The sequence below is a fragment of the Hypanus sabinus genome, unplaced genomic scaffold, assembly GCF_030144855.1.
Source record: "Hypanus sabinus isolate sHypSab1 unplaced genomic scaffold, sHypSab1.hap1 scaffold_185, whole genome shotgun sequence".
Lineage (NCBI taxonomy): Eukaryota > Metazoa > Chordata > Chondrichthyes > Myliobatiformes > Dasyatidae > Hypanus > Hypanus sabinus.
In genome coordinates this window covers 436,686-458,303 of record NW_026779939.1, presented here as the reverse complement: position 1 = coordinate 458,303, position 21,618 = coordinate 436,686, and the positions used below count along the sequence as shown (strand labels likewise).

At 47.4% G+C, this 21,618-nt stretch overlaps 1 protein-coding gene across 1 annotated transcript; it reads right to left on the bottom strand.

Moving 5' to 3' along the window:
• Positions 1-3,053: 3,053 nt before the first annotated feature.
• LOC132387434 (CD209 antigen-like) lies at positions 3,054-15,039 on the bottom strand. Its single transcript, XM_059959791.1, has 7 exons — positions 14,952-15,039; positions 13,888-14,067; positions 7,170-7,337; positions 4,640-4,782; positions 4,241-4,305; positions 3,800-3,918; positions 3,054-3,263 (listed from the first exon to the last, which is right to left on the bottom strand). Exons 1-7 carry the CDS (start codon positions 15,037-15,039, stop codon positions 3,178-3,180), a joined length of 849 nt encoding a protein of 282 aa, XP_059815774.1. The 3' UTR covers positions 3,054-3,177.
• Positions 15,040-21,618: the final 6,579 nt, after the last annotated feature.

Sequence of the window (21,618 nt, the reverse complement as noted above, 5' to 3'; positions counted from 1 at the left end):
GTTCTCAGCTACAATCTTTCAGCCATGATTCAGTGATGCCTGCAACGTCGTACATGCCTACCTGCACATGTGCTGCAAGTTTAGCTTTGTGTTTTTGTTAGAGTGCGCATTCAAATTCAACACCTTCTGACCTGTATTCATCCTTTTCGATATTTTCAACCTTATCCGTTGCAGCTCATCTGATTGACTGCCATTTCCACCAATCAATAGGCTCACCATACCACTCATTGCCTCTGTTCCTAAACCAGTTACCTCATCGCCAGCACTATTATCGGCCTTCCCGACATGTTTATTTTCATAATGGAATCTATGTAGCTCAGGACACGAGCTGCACTGTGTTCAACCATATGATTCCGAACATCGTCTGAGGTGTTACAACCATCTGACTCCACAAATTCTCCATAATCTGTTCCGGCAATCTGGCTCACGTCCCTCTGCAACTGGTTAGAACCGGTGACTGTCAACTGTACAGTTTTCCTGGTTCTGGGCTCACAAGCGCGCGGCATGAGCAGCAATCCTGAGATCAATACCCCGGACATCCTGCCCTTTAACTTAGAACCTAACGCCCTGTACTCCCTCCTCATACGTCCTATTGATGGCCTTGATTCCCACAAGGATCACCATTTGACTTGTTCTGCTCTGGGCCTGGGACCATCTGGACAATAGCAATGCTTACGTCACGCTGCGGTTCACTGGCAACAGCTCAGCGTTCTGCAGAGTCATTTCCTCAGTTCTGAGCAACAAGCTCCAAATTCTGAGCCGTTGCACCTCCCTCTGCAAAATAATGTTTGATTTCCTCATCGTGAAACCACAGTCCGTGCAGATCGGTCATAACATTTCCGATCTGCAGATTGTGTTGAATTAGCAGAGAGGCTGCAGGTCTTATACAGAGAGGGAAAATGGGCAAAGTACTGGCAGATGGAATACAGTGCCTGGAAGTGTATGGACATGCAAATTACTAGAAGAAATAAAAGTATGGACTATTTTCTGAAAGAAAATCAACAATCTACGGCGTAAAGGGATTTGGAAGTCCTGGTGGAGTCTCTCAAGGTTAATTTACAGGGGGAGTCAGTAGTGAGGAAGGCAAATGCAATTCTCGCATTCATTTCCACATGACAGCACTAGCGCGAATGAGTGAAGATTTGTTTTTGACGTTTTACAAGGCACTGCAGGGGGTTAATGTGTGGCATTATGAGCAACGTTGGTGCCCTTATATAAAATGGATTTGATGAAATTGGAAATCACACGACCAGAAGTCATATGCTGAACATTAGGCCATTCAACCCATCAAAACCAATTTGCTATTTCGTTCATGGCTGATCCCGGATCCCACTTAATCCCATACACCTGCATTCTAGCAGTATAATTAGATGTCCTGACCAATCAGATATCTGTCAATTGTTTTTTGTCAGAACAGTCCGCCTATTCGCTTCTCTCTGGTTACAAACCCCCTCTTTACTTCGAGTCTAACGTGTTGCCCCGTAATTCTGAGTATGCGCCTTCTAGTTCTGGACATTCCCACCAGAGGATGCATCCTCTCCACATCCACCCTGTCTAGTACATTCAACCTTCGGTAGTCTCAACAAGATCATCACGCATTCTTCTAAATTCCGGTGAGTACAGGCCCAAAGTTGCCGAATGCTCCTCATAGGTTAACCCCTTCATTTCCAGAATTATCCTCGTGCTCTTCGTCTGGACACTCTGTGACGACAACACGTCCTTTCTGCGATGTGGGGCCCAAATCTGTTGCCAATGCTCCAATTGCGGCCTTGTTGTTGCCTTATATACCCTCCCTGTAATCTTCTTTTTTTTATTCACTTCTCCTTGAAGTAAACGCCAACATTGCCAGATTCATACCCCAGATTCAACCAATAAATTAAACTTTTTGAAGTCTCGCACAAGGGATTCTAAGTCCCTCTGCGCCTACTCCACAATAGTATAACATTCTGGCCGACTGTTTTTCCTTTTCCCAAAAGGCATGATCTTACATTTTCCAACACCGTAATCCATACTGCACTTTCTTTCCATTTTTCCAATTTGTCTAATTCCTTTTGCAATAACATTGTTTCCTCAATACTACCTACCGCTTCACCTAACTTTGTATCATCCGCAAATTTTTCAGGAAAGCCATCCAAATCATTACCCAAATAATTGTCAAACAATGTGAAAATAGTGGTTCGAATACTGACAGCTGAGGAACACCACTAGTCACCGGCAGGTAACCAGAAAAGGCCACTGTTATTCCCTCGCGCTGATTCCTGCCTGGAGCCATTCCTCTGTCCATGGCAGTATCGACCCCTGAACGCTACAAGATTTTGTCTTGTTAAGGAGACTCTTGTGTGACACCATATTAAATGCCTTCTGAATTTCCAAGAAACAGGGAAACCTAAGTTACAGGGAAAGGTTGGAAAAAATAGGTCTTTATTCTTTCGAGCGTAGAATGTTGAGAGGAGACATGATAAAGGAATTTAAAATAATGAGGGAATAGATCGAGTTGGCGTGGATAGGCTTTTTCGATTGAGAGTAGGGGAGATTCAAACAAGAGGATATGATTTAAGAGTTAGAGGGCAAACGTTTAAGGGTAACACGCGGGGGAATTTCTTTACTCAGAGAGTGGTAGCTGTGTGGAATGTGCTTCCAGTAGAAGTGGTAGAGGCAGGTTCGGTATTCTCATTTAAAGTAAAATTGGACAGCTCTATGGAGAGGAAATGAATGGAGGGTTATGGGTTGAGTGTGGGCGAGTGGGACTAGGTGAGTGTAAGCGTGCTGACCTGCCCCTGTGTCTATGTAGTGACCTGGCTCTGTGTCTGCGTAGTGACCTGGCTCTGTGGCTGCTTAATGACCAGCCTCTGTGGCTTCCATCGGGGAGGAGGTACAGGAGCCTGTCGACCCGCAGTCAACCATTTGAAACAAGATACTTCCTTTCAACCATTAGATTACTAAACGCTTCCTGAATCCATGAGCACCCTCGATATTCCCCAATTTGCTGTATTTATTAATTTTGGGAACTAACATTAAATTTACATCTTTGCGCAGTGCTGATCGTACAAATGATCAACTCTCAGGTGGTATAAGTCACAGACAATAAATCAGATGGTGATTCCGGTGGCAAACACGCGATACAGGTAGACAGGACGTGTGGCACGCTGGGCTTCACTGAGTACAGGAGTCGGGAGGTCACATTGCAGTTGTACAAGACATCGGTGAACCCACACCTGGAGTACTGTGTTCAGTTCTGGTCACCCTGCTGTAGGAACGATGAGCTGGAAAGAGTGCAGAAGGAGATTTACGAGGATGTTACCGGGATTCATGTGGCTGAGTTGTGGAGTCCGGGCTGGAGTGAGGAGTTTATTCTTTGGGGAGCACGGGAGACATTATAGAGGTGTATAAAACCCCGAGGGGCATAGATAGAATGAATGTGTGCAGTCCTTTACCCCAAGGTGGGTAATCTGTGAACTGGAGTGATATGAGAGTGGATGGAGAGGAGGGTTGTAAGACAATATAGAAGGAGACTTGGAGAACGGTGCAGGAAGGGGAGAAGAGTAGGAAAGTTGGGGAGAAAGAAGGAGATCGATAAGGAAAGACGAACGTCTGAGAGTGTTGCGGGACGGGATCACGAGTGGTGAGAGTCAGGATGAGGGGGCTGAGTCGATGAAGATGGCATGTAAGGATGAGCTGGATAAGAGAGGGGAAGATTGCCCGGGAAGGAAAAGGGATTGTAATGTGATTCAGTTTGGTCCGAGGGACTGTTGACAGAGATCCTGGATCTTTTCAGGATGATCCGTGAACAAACTTGCACGCTTCTCGCAGATGAAACGGTGTTGACCATTGCAGAGGATCCTCCATCCGTTCGAGTCGCAGTTACCGCAGACGGACGTTCCAGTGTCATCCCTGTACATAAGACTAGAAGCATCTTCCCTATCAAAGAAGGTTAAACAATTTCAACAGGGTCAGAACAGCTCCAGGACGACACCTGAGACCGTCACCAAACTAACCCCACAGCATCGCACTTTCCACGCAGCCCCGTGTCGGTCCGCAAACTAATCCCCATGACCCACTTTATCCCCAAAGACCGCATCACTCCCCAAACTGATGCCACGGCCCCACACTCCCCCACAGCCCTGAGTCAGCATCTAATCTACGTTCGTGATCCCCGCACTTCCCACAGCCCCGGTGTGCGTCCAAACTAATCATCCTGAACCGGTCCCAAGTAACGATCCAGTAAGAATCCGAATCTCACCCGTTTTCGCCTTTTCCAATCCAGAATGTTCTGAATGGATGGCCGAGAGATTTGGGAACAACATCCTGCGAAATTAAATTATTTAATTAATGGGAAGTACGTGCCTCTCTTAATGCCGGAACCTTAAAGTGTGATGTATTTTGGTCTTCAGAGAAAAGGAGCTTCACTTTGACAGAGACAGGGAGTGTGTGATGGGACTGTACGGAGGGATATTCACTCTGTCTCTGACCTCGGGAGTCAGTGATGGGACGGTCTGGAGGGAGATTCACTCTGAGTCTGACCCCGAGAGTATGTGATGGGACGGTGTGGAGGAAGATTCACTCTGTATCTGACCCCGGGAGTGTGTGATGGGAGGGTGTGGAATGATTCGATCTATGTTCGACCCCGGGAATCACTTACCTCTTCCTCTTTTGAATTTACTTCGAGGAGCCTTGCATCAAAATTTGAACAATGTTTCCTCGCTGCATCATAAGATTTCTCAAAGGAGGATATGAAATAACACCAATTTCCTGTTACGATCCAGTTCTGAGGACACGTCTGCTCTACAAATGAGGAACAGAAGTCAGTGAATCTCCGTCCATAACTCCCATTGCAGCAACTGGGTTCCGAAAATGTCAACCACACTCCCCAACATCCCATCCAGGATACAGACAGCAGGTGTCGCTGCATTCAAACCATTCCATCATGAACTCCTCCGGCCAGACATGGAGTGAACCTCCCTCCTCACCTCTCGCGGGATCAGACACATAGTGAATCTCAGACTCCCGGGTTCAGGCACAGAGTGAAGCTCCCTCCACGCCGTCCCATTACTCACTCCCAGGGTCAGACACAGAGTGATGCTCCTTCCACAATCCCCATCACACAAGACTCTAACCCTAATCCACACGATTACACACACCTTGTGTAAGAGAGGGAGTGAAGCTCCCTGCACACTCTCCCAGCACACGAGCTTGCGGAGAAACAGAGAGAATCTTCCTCCATACTACCCCAATACAACCTCCCGTGGTCAGGTAGGAAATGAAACACTCTCTGCTTCATCCCGCCGCACACTCCCGTGGTCAACCGTAGTATGATGCTCCTTCCACCCGGTGACATCACAGGGGTCATTAAACGAGAGAAGTACCCTCCGCACCGTCCTGTCACAGAGATATCTGACACAGAGTGAATCTCTTTCGCCATGGCCTCATCACACATTCCAGCGTTCAGACGTGTCATGAAATTTCCTGCACGCCGTCCAGTCGCACTCCTCCGGGGTCAGTTTCTCCGTGATACTGCACAGAACCATAAAACCATAGAACACAACAGCACAGTACAGGCCCTTCAGCCCTCCATGTCGTGCTGACCCATATAATACTTAAAATGTACTTAACCAAAACTACCCCATAACCCTCCATTTTTCTTTCATCCATGTGCCTGTCCAAGAGGTTGTTAAATACCCCTAATGTTTTAGCCTCCACCACCATACCTGGCAAATCATTGCAGGCGATCACAATCCTCTGTGTAAAAAAGGTACCGCTGATGTCTCCCCTAAACTTCCCTCCCTTAATTTGTACCTGTGCCCTGTTTTTTCTATTGGTGCCCTGGGGAACAGGTACTGACTAACCAGCCTATCTATGCTTATCATTTTGTAGTCCTCTATCAACTCTGCCCTCATTCTTCTACGCTCCAAAGAGAAAAGTCCCAGCTCTACTAGCCTTGCTTCAAATGAATTGTTTTCCAATCAGGCAACATCCTGGTAAATCTCCTCTGCACTCTGTCCATAGCTTCCACATCCTTCCTATAATGAGTTGAACAGAATTGAACACAATACTCTAAGTGCGGTCTCACCAGAGATTTGGTGAGCTGTAACATGACCTTTCCACTCTTGAACTCAGTCCCCCTGTTAATGAAGCCTAGAATCCCATAGGCCTTCTTACTTACCTTAACAAACTGAGCAGCGACATTGAGGGATGTATGGATTTGAGGCCCAAGGTCCCTTTGTTCATCCACACTCTTAAGTAACTGACCATTAATCCTGTACTCAGTCTTCTGGTTTGTCCTTCCAAACAACAACACCCTACACTTGTCCAGATTGAACTCCATCAGTCATTTTTATACCCAACTCTGCAGTCAGTCTGTATCCTCTTCTAACCTTCGACAACATACAGATCCATCCACAGCTCCTCCAATCATCCTGTCATCCGCAAACGTACTCACCCATCTTTCACCTCAACATCCAGGTCATTTATAGAAATCACAAACAGCAGGGGTCCCAGGACAGATCCCTGCGGCACTCCACTAGTCACAGACCTCCAGGCAGAATACCTTCCTTCCACAACTACACACTGCTTTCTTAATCGAAGCCATTGTTTTTTACCCAATCTCCTTCCACACGGTCTCATCACACACTCCCGGCATCAGTCACTGATTGAAGCCCCTTCTGCAATGGCCCATAACTCACTCCCGGATTCAGACACAGAGCGAAGCCCCCGTCGCACCATCTCGTCACACACTTCCGGATTCAGAGTGAAACTTTCTCTCCACGGTGAAATAACACATTTTGGAGTCAGGCATGTGGTGAATCCCTCTGGGCAGTGCCCATCACACAATCCCGGTGTCAGACACAGAGTGAAGCTCGATCCATACTGTCCCATCAGAAATTCCAAGATTGAGACATACAGTGAAGCTCTAATGTTACGTCTAACAATTCCGTGGTCAGACACAGAGTGAATCCACCTCCACAACGTCCAATCACACTCTCCCGGATTCAGCGATAGAGTGAAACTTCCTCCACGCCGCCCCATCACACACTCACTGGGTTAAACACAGAGTGAATCACCCTCCGTGACATCTCTTCACACTCTCCCAATTTCAAGCACAGAATGATGCTTCCTCTCTCCATGCCTGCCCTGTGATGAAGAGCGGGTGAAACAGGGGGATGATGCCTCACCTCTTCTGCTGGTTAACAATTTATAGATTTCAGCCTTGGTTTCCTTGATAGATCTGTATTTCGTTTCCATCTCAGTGAACTTGTGACGGAGATCGCTAAGCATTCGTTTAAGATCGGACAGATTATTGTTTCGGTGGCATGTTTCGTTCGACTGACGAATCTGTGACACTGAGAGAGACGGTGAAAGATATTTAGTGTTTACAGTGACACGAGATTCAGCGTCATGCTACGGAACCGGATACAGGGAGTGTTGTGTCAGTGTCACGGTGAAGTGTGTCACAGTGACGGATGAGCTGGTGTCACAGTGAGAGGCGTTTTTGTGCCCCGGCGAGTGGTGTACCGCGACACAATGAAGTGTATCTCAACGTCACGGCGAGAGAAGTGTCAGAGTGAGGGGTCTGATCATGTCACGGTGGGTGGAGTATCTGTGTTATGTGTGGGTGTTGGTGTCATTGAGAGGAGTTTGTCTGTGTCACCGTGAGAGGCAAGTCATGGCCACGGTGTGTGTGAGATTGTCACGCTGAGGTGTGTGTCGGTGTGGTGGAGATGACTAAGTTGGTGTCATTGTGAATTTATCTGTCGGTATTATGGTAAGGGGTTTGTCTATGTCAGGGTGAGGTGTGGGTAATTGCCTCAAAGTTGATTCAAAGTTGAGTTTAACTCATGGACTGGTAGTCGGTATTGACGTTGGTTCCTGTTAATCTCCGGATTTTCTGCCCAAAGGATTTGGTAGTTTCGGTCAGAGGTGATCTCAGATGGTGAAGTATGTTTGGCGTTTATAGTGTGTCAGAGTCAAGCAAGTGAGCGGGTCACAGAGAGTGATGTGTCAGTGTCACAGTGAAGGGTGCGGTGGCACAGTGAGGGGCGTCGGCGCCACAGTGAGGTACGTGTCTGGGACACGCTGCGGGTTATATCAGGGTACCAGCGAGGTTTTTGTTGGTGACACGGTGAGGGCTGCGTCAGTATCGCGGTGATAGTTGATTCCCTGTCACACCGAGTCGCTTTTTCAGTGGGAGACGTGTTGCTGTCACTGTGATAGGTGTTTCTGGGTCCATGTAAGAGCTGTACCGGGTGACATCGCGGTGTATCTCTGTGTCACGGTGAGAGATACGTCGGGGTCACAGTGCAAGGTTTGACGGTGTCATAGTGTCCGGTGTATTGGTGTGACAGTGGAAAAATGTCGATGTCACGGTTAGGGGTGTGTCTGTGTCACGGGGAATGACCTGTAGTGGTCATAGTGGATGTGTCGTTGTCACAATAAGTGGAGTGTTATTGACACGGTGTGGTCTGTGTGGGTGACGCTCTGAGGGCTTGTCGGTGTCACGGTGAGGCATGAGTCTTTGTGACGTTGAGGGTTATGTCGGTGTTTCAGTGGAGTGGTAGTTACTGTCATGATAAGACATGAGTCGGCTGCAAAGTGATGGACGTGTCGGTGTCACAGTGAGGGACGTGTCCACGTCACGGTACGGAGCATGTCAGTGCTACAGTGAAACGTTATTACATTAGATTGTGTGTTGGTATCAGGTTGAGGGATATGTCGGTAACAGGTTTAAGGATGTCTCGGTGGGGGTTGTGTCGCTGTCAGGGTGAGGTGTGAATCGTGGTCATGCTGAGAGACCCGTCAGTAGCACAGTGAGAGGTGTGTTGATATCACCGTAAAAGGTGTTTCGGTGTCATGTTGGGATGTGTTGCTATTACAGTGGCCATTTTTATTCTCTGCGGTGTGGTCATTCCGACCGGTGTTAAACTCACCATGAATCCTCCAGCAGATACCGGTGATAATGAGGGTTACTGTTAAAACGCAGATTGGCCATATGCTTGAGTCTGATCGGTCTCTGGGTCTTTCACTGCCCATACCGTCTGAGGAAAAATCGTTCCTTGTATTTGTCAATACATCGTCATTTTCTCTGCTCTACCCCACTCACTCTGTCTGTATGAACAAAACCTTGCCCCTCACCGCTCCTTAAATACTCGCTCTCCCCTTCCACTCAGGGGTAATAGACATTTCTCCCTTAGGAGTAATGCACCGGTTGCCTGGTCTATCTCTGTCTGTCGTCATGATATGGACCTGTAAGAACTCTCCCTCAGTCTGAGATTCATATGAAATAATACATGAATTGCATACATATTGCCTGAATTTATTTTACTGATATCCTACATGTGCTTGTTCTTTTTCGATCTTTTACAAGTTATCTGTGCTTTTTGGAGAGCGTGACCTTTGGTATTGTGTTTGGCATCTGGGTCCTGTAGTAACGCAGACTCGTTTGATTGTGTTGATGGTGTTCATGCATGGTTGGATTGCAATGCAACACACATTGAATTGAAACTGTCTCTTCTGTGCCGGTCGCTCTTTCTTTGGAAGAGAACCGAATTAGGCAAATATCCGAAGCCCCTTTCACTAACGTACGCCTCATCTTCTGCACACTACTTCTCGTCTGAGAATGTGTGGAATGGTGGCTGAGTGGAAATTGTTGGCGCAGCCAGAGGGGATGAACATTGACTGAGAGAGGGGGTAAGAGGAAACAAAGGGTGTCCGGACAGAATGTGTAAGGGGAATGGCGGGAGAGGGCTGGTGTGATAGAGGGGAGACGTGTGTTTGGATAGTGAGAGAGAGAGCGAATGGAGAGTGGGAGAAATAGGGAGTTGAAGGAAATAGTAGGAGAAAAGGGTTTGAGAGATGGAGGGAGGCAAGAGGCAGTAAGGTGAAATTCCAGACAGAAGGGGAGAAGCGGAAGAGAAGGTGTGAGAGAATGTGGGGAGACGGAGATAGGGACGAGAGAGGAAAGAGGGATTGAGCGGGAGGTAGCTGGAGAAAGAGGAAGCGGGTGGTAAGAGGGAGAGGAGAGGGAGAGAGGGAATAAAGAATGAGATAGGAAAGAATGGTGTGAGGTTAATTTTTTGCACAACTCCCCTCCCACTGTTCTCTATCCTCATCAGTCCTCCCTCGGTTTTTCCAACTCTGCCCATCGCCACAGCTCTCCTTTCTCAATGCCACCTCCTCAACACCCTTCCCACTGTACGACCTGCACAAAGCCCAGCCTATAACATTCTCTCTTTTCTGTCACGTCTAACAGCACTCTCTCTTCATCCTATTCTATATTTCCCTCCCTATGCCGCACCTCCTCGGCGCTGACTACACTCCCACTCCCTGCTTGCAGTCTCTTCACAAACCCTCTAAAAGAGCTCCCTCCTCATCGCCTTTCCCATCCGTTCAACTGGGGACAGAACAGTGAGATTCAGTGAGGATCCCTCCACCCGTCCGATCACACACACCCGGGATCAAACACAGAATGGAGCTCTCCCTCCTCCCAGAAGGCCTTGGCAGGTAGGATTCAGGAAAACCCCAAGGCATTCTACAAGTATGAGACCAGCAAGGAGATACGACGTGAAAGAAAAGGTCCTATCAAATCTGACAGTGGGAAACTCTGTATGGAACCGGAGGAAATAGCGAAGATACTTAACAAATACTTTGATTTAGTATTCACTATGGAAAGGAACTTAGTGATGGTAGTGATGACTTTCAGCTGACTTAAAAGCTAGAGCATGTAGATATTAAGAAGGCGGATGTACTGGAGCTTTTGGAAAGCATCAAGTTACATAAGTCGCCGGGACCCGATGACATGTACCCCAGGTTACTGTGGGAGGCGAGGGAGGAGACTGCTGAGCCGCTGCTGATTATCATTGTTTGACAAATGGGGACGGGAGAGGATCCGGGGGATTGAATGGTTGCGGATGTTCTGCCTTTATTCAAGAAAGGGTGTAGCGATAGCCCTGGAAATTACACACAATTACGCCGTGGCCCAGTTGTTAGTAAGTTGATGGAAACGATCCCGATAGGGTGGGGGGGATTGCTGAACATTCGGAGAAGTATAATATGATTAGGAGTCGTCAGCTCGGTTTTGTCAAGGGCAGGTCGTGCCTTACGAGCCTGATTATTATTCTTTACGTTGCGACTAAACACATTGATGAAGGAAGAGCAGTAGATGTAGTGTATACTGATTTCAGCAAGGCAGATGATAAGGTACCCCATGCAAGACTTATTGAGAATGTAATGACGCAGGGGATCCCAGGGGACATTGATTTGTGGATCGAGAACTGGCTTGCCCAAAGAAATTCGTAATGTTTATAAATGACCTAGATGAGGAAGTGGAGGAATGGGTTAGGAAGTTTGCTGATGACACAAAATTTTGAGGTTTTGTGGATAGTGTGGAGGGTTGTCAGAGTTTACAGTGGGACACTGTTAGGATACAAAAGTGGGATGAGAAGTGACAGATGGAGTTTAACCCAGATAAGTATGAAGTGGTTCATCTTGGTAGGTCAAATAAGATAGCAGAATATATTATTAATGATAAGACTCTTGGCAGCGTAGAAGATCAGAGGGATCTTGGGGTCCGAGTCCATAGGACGCTCAAAGCAACGGCGCACTTTGACTCTGTGGTGAAGATGGCTTTCATCATTCCTGTAATTGTATTCAGGAGCCGAGAGGTAATGTTGCAGCTCAATAGGACGATGGTAAGTCCTCACTTGGAGTACTGTGTTCAGCTCTGGTCGCCTTAATATATGAAAGATGGGGAAGCCTTGTAAACGGTGCAGTGGAGATTAACAAGGATTTTGCCTGGACTGGGGAACATGCCTTATGCCAATAGTTCGAGTGAACGGCCTTTTTTTCCTTGCAGCGAAGGGAAATGAGTTAAAGCTGATACCGGTGTAAAAGATGATGAGAGGCATTGATTGTGTGGCTAGTAAGAGGCTTTCTCACAGGGCTGAAATGGTTACCAGAAAATGACACAGCTTTAAGGTGCTGGGGAGCACGTAGGGAGGAGATGTCAGGGTTTTTTTTTACTCAGAGAGCAGTGAGTTCGTGGAGTAGGCTGCCGGAACGGTGGTGATGAGGAATACGATAGGGACTTTTAAGAGGCTTTTAGACAGATATATATTGATCGTAGTATAATGGAGGGCTATAGGTAAGCCTAGTCATTTCGAAGTTAGGAACATGTTGGCATAACCTTGTGGGCCAAAGGGCCTGTATTGTTCTGTAGGTTTTCTGTGTTTCTATGTTTACCAGATGGTATTCCGTCTATGGAACGAGCTGCCAGAGGAAGTGGTCTATTCAGGTGCATTAGAAAGTTGGAGACTTGGGTGCATAACTTGTGAAACTCTCCAGAATGACGTCGTTATTGCAACCACTTACATGTATGTGCAGTGATTGGCTGCTCGCTGGGTCACGAGGCTGAGGAATGATTCTCAGACTTAGCGATGAGATGTTCGTCGTCTTTCGGAAAGTTCAGTTCTGCCTAGGTGGATTTCAGACGGTCTGGGAGGGAGAGAGACAGAAAATGTGTGTGCGTGTGTGTGTGTGTGTGTGAGAGAGAGAGAGAGAGAGAGAGAGAGAGAGAGAGGTAAGGAATGAGGAGAGAGCGGGAACGGAGAGCGGGGAGGGGAAGGCATCAAGTCTGAGGGGAAAGAGAGGCGGAGGAGAGAGGACGAAAGGCAGGGAAAGGTAACGAGGGGAAGAGAGTGGCGTGAGCAGGGGAGTCAGAGCAACAGAGAGAGCGAGAAGGAAGGAAAGAAATGGATGGGCGGACGGTGATGGCAATGGGTAGGGAAATAGGAGAAGATAGGGAGGTGAGAACGGAGAGAGACAGGGGAGAGAGGGGTTATATGTGTAGGAGAAACGAGAGGGATGTGAGGGAAAACACGTTGGGAGAGGGAGAAGAGAGGACAAGGTGGAGAGGTGGAAGAGACGAGAACGAGAGAGAGTAAGAAGAGAAAAAGAAAAGGGTATGAGAGATGGGAGAGATGGTGTGGGAGGAAGAGGGTGTGGATGGAGAAGTGGAGAGTGTGTGGAGTGGGGAATGAGTGGAAAACTGGGGGCAGCGAGAGGAGATGTACACGGAGAATTTTCAGAGATATAGTAGGGAGAGAGGGTGAGAGGAAGCGAAGAGTGTGCGGGCAGGAAGGGAAAGAGGGTACCGGAAGAGTAGAACGGGAGAGGGCGGGATGATAGAGGGGAGACGGTAGAGCGTATGTGTAGTCAGGGAGTGAGACAGAATGAAGTGGAGAGTGGGCAGAAAGGGAGAGGAGGGTAAAAGTGGGGAGAGAAGTGTTTGCGAGTTTGAGAGAGGCAAGAGGGCGTAAGGTGAAAGTCGAGAGAGAAGCGGAAGAGGGGGAGATGTGTGCGAAAAAACTGGAGAGAGAGGATGAAAGAGAGCGAAGGGCGAGAACGGGGAAAGAGGGAGAGGGGAGGGGGTAAGAGGGCGGAGAAGCAGAGGGAATAGAGAATGGGGTAAGAAAGAGGACAGTGAGGTTAACTTTTTTTTTACTGCGCCCCTCCAACTCTCCTCCATCCTCATCAGTCCTCCCTCGGTGTTTCCTGCTCTCTGCCCATTCCCACAGCTCTCCATTCTCAATACCCTCTGACTAACGCAGCTCCCACAGTACAGCCTCCAGACATCCCTGCCTATGTCATTATCTATTCACTGACACTTCCCACAGCACTCACTCGATTTCGGATTCCATAGGACTCCTCCATGCCCCTTCCCCGAGTTTAGGCTCCTCTGAAACCTTGCAACAGAGCTCCATCCTCACTGCCTCTCCATCCGTTCAGCGGCGGACAGAGAATTGAGAGTCAGTCAGGTTCCCTCCACCCGTCCGATCACACACATCCGGATCAAACACAGAATGGTGCTTCTCCCCCCTGATTTTCTGCCCCACTCACCGTTGCAAGAAGACTGTGGGCCCGTTTTTGCGAACCTCACATTCACGTACGGCTTACCATCGTCCATGTTATTCGGGACTCTCTGTGTCTCTGAGCTCAAGAAGGGGAACGGACCGTTGTCAGAGGAAGCCCGAGTTGAGAAGGCGGTCAGACCGACAGCAGCAAACACGACGTGAACAGCTGATAAAGAGAGAAACCGAGAGCAGGGGGACGAAGTGCAGGCTGGCAGAGAGATTGAGGATGTGGGAGAGGGTGGTTCCGAGATATTCGAATGGAGGAGGAAGGTTGTTGAGAGTGAGGAGACAGGGGGTGCGGAGAGAGGGGATCGATTGGCTCTCATCGGGGAGATAGAAGTGGGCGGCGGTATACAGAGGGTAGAGGAGCTGAGAGAAGGATGACTGTGGGAACAGAGATGGGAATGAAGGGAAAGTAAGTGTGAAGAAGATGGTAAACGGCAGAGGGACGGAGAGAGATAAATAAATAGAAAGTGAGGAGACATGGGGAGTGTTTGGAAGAGGGGGAGAGAAGATGGCGGTGAAGTGGAAACGAGAAGAGAGAGAGAAGTGGAATGTGAGGGGCGGGGAGGAGCAGACAGAGGGGGCAAAGGGATCACTATAGAAAGGGCAGAGAGATGAGCGAGGAGGTTTGAAGGAGAGGAATGTAGACAACGAGTTTTGAGAGGAAGAAAACATGGAGGAAAGAATAGAAGGAATGGAAAGAAGGGAGGAGACATTGGGGGCAGGAGGGAAAGTCGGAGGGATGTGTGTCACAAACGGAAATGTATACATCGTTGTTTCCTGGTTTGCTGGTCGGACGCCATCAGTCCGTCTGTCTGCGAGATGCAACAGCCGCAGGACAAACCCCACCGTGATGAGTGAGTCCGGTTCCTCCGTGAGGAAATCATCTTCCCGCAAAATTAAATCCTACCACAATGTTTGAGGGTCTCCTTGCCTTCCTCGCTCAGTGGCGCGCTCTATCTTTCCTGCACTGACCTGGATATATCCTCACCCACTCACCGATTGCAACCCGACCACGGAGCTCGCTGCATATACCCCATCACTTACACCTGTCGGGGTGGGGTTTGGGGATGAGGTGCCATTTGAACTGGGATGCCCAGCCGCCTCTCACTTTTACTCTCTCCAAACCGTTCATCTCATCAGTTGCCCCTTTACGCTACCTCCAACTACTTCGGCCCAACACCCTCCCTCCCTTCACCCCTGCTCCCATCCAAAGTCTCTCACTCCCCCTTCTCTCCCACCACACGTTTCCACATTTCATCGCCCCTCTTTCTTTTCCTTCCCTCTCCCGATTTACTGAGGTAGCCTCCATTGCTTCATTTGGGCAGAAGATTCCACAGGTTTCCCACTCTCTGGGAAAAGCACTTACTGCTCTTCACCCTCCGAAATCAAACGGCCCGAAACTGGAGGCTGCGTCACTCTGTTCTAGTCTCACCTCACAGCGGAATCAATTTTCCTGCCTCTATCTTATTTATTCCTTTCCTAATATTTCCACTCATTCTTATGATTTCCTGTGAGTAGATCCCCAGGCGACTCAAACTCTCCACAGAGTCTCTCCCGCTCATTTTTGGAATGAACCTCCCTCAAGTCAGGAGACCAGAAGTGCGCACAGTACTCCAGGTGCGGCTTCACAGAACCCTGTACAGTTGTATGATACCTCCCCGCTCTTTAGATCCGTCCCTCTCGCAATATAGGCCGACATTTCAATTGCCTTCCTGACAGCTTGCTGCTCCTGCAAACCAACCCTTTGTGATTTATGCACAGGAACTTGTAAGTCACTCTGCACAGCAGCATGCTGCAATCGTTTACCAACTAAATAATAATTTGTTCTTCAATTATATTTCCAAATTGGATGGCATCCCATTTCCCAACATTGTTCTCCACTTGCCAGTCCATCAGCCACTCAGCCTATCTACATCTTACAGCAGACTCTCCGTATCTTCCCCACAGTCTGCCTTTCGACACAATTTAGTATCATCAGCAAACTAAGATACACTGCACTCGATCCCCTTCTCCAGATCATTAATGTTTACCCTGAAGAATCGCGGTCACAGCACCGACACCACCTTCACCCCATCATCACTGATCGCTAAACCGTGCGATTGAGTTTTATAATGGAGAGATAATGTTGCAGCTATATTGGACCCCATTTGGAATACTATGCTCAATTCTGGTCGCCTCACTGCAGGAAGGACGTGGACAGCATAGAAAGTTTGCAGAGAACATTTACAAGGATGTCGACTGTACTGGGGTGCATGCCTTATGCCTTTCGCATACCTTGCGAAGGACCTGCATTGTGATCTGGAGTTTCTGTGTTTCTCTGTTTCTGCAGTGTGAGTTCGAATATAAAACCTTCAGTACGCCATTCGTCCTCTTCGATTTTGTCTACCTTTTAATTTGCAGCTCATCATACTGACGGCAAATTTGCCCTGTTAATAGCCTCTCCTCACCTCACATTGCCTCTGTTTGTCAGCCTGTTACCTCATCTTCACCAAAATTATTCTCTTTTCCTACGATCCTTAATTTATTCACATATATGCAGCCGAGCACACCATTCAGAAAATGTTTATCCTGTCGATTGCAAACTGTGTCTGAGTTCTTAGCACCAGAACCCCGCGGAAGCCTCCCAAATCAGGACTCTTGTATTTCCTGGGTGTCAGCAACTCAGTGAATTGAGTCAGCGCCCAAAAAAATTGCCAGCTACACTTTGTCTCTCCACAATACTTCTCACAGGGAATAATCTCACTTGCTGTCCACTGGGACTTGGACCGTCTGGACAATAGCAACACCATGTCAGGGGACGTATTATTGACAACAGCTCAGCGTTCAGCACAATCAGATCCTCATTTCTAATCAGCAGGCTCCAGATCCTGAGTTAGTAAATCCCCCTCTGCAACAGAATGTTTGACTTCCTCACCGGGAAACCACAGTCAGTTTAGATCGGCCGTAACATTTCCCATTTCCCATTTCCCATTTGAAGACAGATTAGGGAATTGGGCAAAGCAGTGGCAGATGGAGTACAGTGTGGGAAAGTATAGAGACATGAAGCGAGGACTAATTTTGGGTTGAATGAGCAGGATTGTGACACTTAGATAAGAAAGGATGTGTTGACTTTGGACTGGGTTCTATGGGAAAGATCGACAATGATTCTGTGATTGAAACGCTTATCACACAAGGAGCGTCTCAGCTCTTTTGCTCTACCGCCTCTATTGTCATCTGTCATTTCCTGAGTTCTAATTAGGAAGCTTCAAATCCCGGTGCTGGGCATCCCCCTCTGCTCCAGAATGTTTGACTTCCTCATCGGGAAACCACAGCCAGTGCGGATCGCTCATAACATTTCCCATCTACAGGGAGTGTTGAAAACAGATTAGGGAAATGGACAAAGCAGTGGCAAATGGAGCAGTGTGGGGATGTGTATGGTTACGTACTTTAGTAGAAGAAATTAAAGGTATAAACGATTTTGCGAAATGAGGAGTAAAATCAAGTACCTCGGGCGAAAGGTGTTTGTGGATCCGGTTGCACGATTTCCTGAAGGTTAACTTACAGATGGAGTTGGCGGAGAGGAAGGCAAAACGAATGTCTGCATTCACTTCCAGAATACAAATACAAGGATTTAATTTTAAGGTTTAAAAAGACACTGATGAGGCTTATTCTGGGATATGTTCTGAGTAGATATGTGCCCATTATATAGAAAGGATGCGCTGACTTTGGACTGGGTTCCATGGGGATAACGAGAATAATTCTGGGATTGAAGCGCTTATGACAGGAGCAGCATTTGTTCCGGGTCTGTCCTCAATGGAATTTAGAAGAATAAAGGGTGACGTTATTGAAACCTATCGAATGTTGAAGAGGCTCGACAGTGCAGTTATGCAGACAAAAAATATTCTAAGGTAGAGTGGGGGCATACTAAAACTAGCGAACACAAACTCAAAATAGATATTTGACAATTTACAATGGAGTTTAGGAGGAAATTTATTTGCCCGTGTAGGGGTAACTGTGAAATGCTCGTTTCCTCAGGGCCGTGGAGGAGAAGTTCAGTCGGAGGGTGATAGATTCCATACTAGTCTGAGAATGAAGGGATACTGAGCGAAGTCGGGAGTTTGGGATTATAAAGGAACTGAACCTCTTCGTTTCGTAACCGTCCCAATGGACTCAATCTCTCCTCATGGTATAAACCACTCATTTCTGGAACAAACGTGCTGTATCTCTTCAGCACCGCCTCAAAAGCCTGTATATCCTTCTTCAGGTAATGAGACCACGACTGCTTGCAGTCCTCCAGGTGTGGCCCCACCAGTACCCTGTACAGTTACAGCATAACTACACTGCTCTTAGATTCATTCCCTCTAACAATGAAGGCCAACATTTCAATTGCCTTCCTGACAACCTGTTGGACCTACAACACAAACATTTTCTGATTCATGCACAAGAATCTGTAAGTCTATCCACGCAGCAGCCTGCTGTAGTTTATACTTCATCAATTAAATAGTAATTAGCTCTTCCTTTTTTCCTTCCGCCTCACATTTACAAATATTGCCCTCCACCTGCCAGAACCCCGCCCATTCAACCTGTCAATATCTCTCAGCAGACTCTCCGTGTCTCTACACAATTTGCATTCCACACCATTTAGTATCATCAGCAAACTTAGATACACTACCCTCGATCCCATCTTCCAGATCGTTCATGTGTACCGTGAACATTCGTGGCCCCAGCACCGACACCTGTGGCACGTCCACCAACGTTGATTGCCAAAACGTGGAACTGAGTTTAGGAGCCGAGAGGTAATGTTGCAGCTGTATTGGACACTGGTCAGGCCCAACTTTGAGTACTGTGCTCAGTTCTGAACCGGGAGGGTGTGAGGGGACGGTCTGCAGGGAACTTCACTGTGTGTTTGACCCCAGGATTGTGTGAAGGGACAGAGTGATGGGATCTTCACCCTTGACCTAACCCCGGGAAAGTGTGCTGGGGCGATGTGGCGGGAGTTTCACACGTTTTCTGTCCCAGGTCGTGTTTGTTTGACCGTCCAGGGGTTAGTGCTCTCTCTCTGTCTCCAGTCCACTCTCCCTTTCTCCCTCCACTCTCTACTCTATTATTCTACCGCCTCTAATTCACAAACTCTCTCCGTAACCATACACTTTCTCACAGTAATCCGTGGCCATTGCTTTGTCCATTTCCCTAATCTGTCTTCAGCACCCCCTGTAGACGGGAAATGTTATGAGCGAACAACACTGACTGTGGTTTTCTGGTGAGGAAGTCAAACATTCTGTAGCAGAGGGAGATTCCCAGAACCAGGACCTGAAGCTTGCTGATTAGAACTCAGGATATGACTGGCCTTGGAAGCGGTGCTGAAGAGGTAGACCAGTTTTGTTCCAGAAATGACGGGTTTAGACCATGAGGAGAGATTAAGTCCACTGGGACTGTACTCACTGCAACTCAGAAGAATGAGAGGAGGTTTTATAGTAACAGATAAAATTACGAAACGGAGAGATTCATTTCATCCTGAGTCCCAATCTCCCGCCTTCACTCCGTATCACTTCATTCTCAAACTAGTCAGGAATCTAATACTCTCCGAATGAAAGATATCCAGTAACTTCTCCTCCACGGCCACCACGAATTTTTCACATTTACCCCTACACGGGCAAAAAAAAAATCCTCCTAATCGCCATTGTAAATGGTCATATCTCTATTCTGAGTTTGTTTTCGCTGGTCTTAGTATGCCCCCACACCACCGTAGGAAGCTGCAGCTGCTCAGCTACTCTGTCGAGGATCTTCAGCATTCGATCGGTTTCAATGACGTCACCCTTTATTCTTCTGAAATCCATTGAGGACAGACCCAGATCAAACGGAGCGTCTGATAAGCATTTCAATCCATGAATCATTGTCGTTCATCCCCATGGAACCCAGTCCAAAGTCAGCACATCCTTTCTTATCTAAGTGTCACAAACCGGCTCATTCCAACCAAAGTTAGTCCTCATCAGTGCCTTTTAAAGCCTTAATATTAAATCCGTTTTCATAGTCTCGACCTGTGGAATTGAATGCTAAAATTCGTTCTGCCTTCCTCATCAACAAGTCCAGTAAGTTAACAATCAGTGAATTCTGCACGAGGATCCCCAAATCACTTTGCGCCGCAGCTATATGATTTTTCTCCCCATTCAGAAAATCACCTCTGCTTCTACTTTTTTTAGCAAAGTAAATGTCTCTATACTTTCCCACACTGTAGTCCATCTACCACTGGTTTGCTCATTTCCCTAATCTGTCTTCAACACCACCTGTAAATGGGAAATGTTAGATCGATCCACACTGACTGTGGTTTCCCGATGAGGAAGTCAAACATTCTGTTGCAGAGGGGTATATACTAGCTCAGAATCTGGAGCTTGTTGATTAGAAATGAGGAAATGAGTGTGCTGAACGCTGAGCTGTTGTCAATAAACCGTCCCCTGACAAGATATTGCTATTGTCCATACGGTCGAAGTCGCAGTGGAGAAAGTGAGATTGCTCCCTCTGAGACCTATTTTGGAGAGACAGAGTGTATCGGGCCAATTTGTTGGTCCCAGTATCAATTCACCGAGATACTCACACCCAGGAATGCAAGAGACCTGATTCGGGAGGCTTCCGCGGGATCATGCTGCTGTGAACTCAGACACAGTTTGCAATCGATAGGTTAAACTTTTTACTGAGTGGTGTCCTCGGCTGCATACACGTCCATAAATTAAGGATTGTAGGAAAAGAGTATAATTGTGGTGAAGATGAGGTGACTGGCTTAAAAACAGAGGCAATGTGTAGTGAGGAGAGGAAATTGACAGGGCAAACTTGCAGTCAGTATGATGAGCTGCAAATTAAAAGGTCGACAAAATCGAAGAGGATGAATGGCGTACTGAACGTTTTATATTCGAACTCACACTGCAGAAACAGAGAAACATAGAAAACCCAGATCACAATACAGACACTTCGGCATGTATTCGGCATCATAAGGTATGGTCCCCAGTCCAGGAAACATCCTTGTAAATGTCCTCTGCAAACTTTCTATGGTGTCTACGTCCTTCCTGCAGTGAGGCGACCAGAACTGAGCACAGTATTCTAAGTGGGGTCCAATGCAGCTGCAACATTATCTCTCCGTTATAAAACTCAATCCTACGGTTTGGCAATCAGTGTGTGTGGCGTGAAGGAGGTGTCGGTGCTGCGACCGCGATTGTTTACGGTAAACATTAATGATCTGGAATAGGGGATCGAGTGTAGTGTAACTAAGTTTGCTGATGATACTAAATTGTGTGGATAAAGCAAATTGTATGGAAGATACGGAGAGTCGGCTGTAAGATATTGATAGGCTGAGTGGGCGGGGGTCTGGCAGATATTGTACAATGTTTTGTAAATGGGATGTCATCCACTTTAGAAGTAAAATGGAAGAACAAATTATTATTCAGTTGGTAAATGATTGCAGCATGACTGTGCAGAGGGACGTACAAGTTCCTGGGCATGAATCACAAAGGGTTGGTTTGCGTTTGCAGCAAGCTGTCAGGAAGAAAATTGAAATGTCTGCCTTTATTGCGAGAGGGACTGAACTAAAGAACGGCGAGGTTATGATACAACTGTACAGGGTTCTGGTGAAGCCGCACCTGGAGTACTGTGCGCACTTCTGGTCTCCTGACTTGAGGGATGATTTACTGGATTTGGAGGCGGGGGAGATGAGGCTCACCAGGTTCACTCAAAAAATGAGGGT

Coding starts and splice junctions, on each gene's coding strand:
- LOC132387434 (XM_059959791.1), bottom strand. CDS start 15,039: ATGAACGGTTTGGAGAGAGTAAAAGTGAGAGGCGGCTGGGCATCCCAG. Junction 14,068..14,951: donor CAAACCCCACCCCGACAGGT/GTAAGTGATGGG, acceptor TCTCTTTATCAG/CTGTTCACGTCGTGTTTGCT. Junction 3,264..3,799: donor CCGTTTCATCTGCGAGAAGC/GTGCAAGTTTGT, acceptor CACTCTTTCCAG/CTCATCGTTCCTACAGCAGG.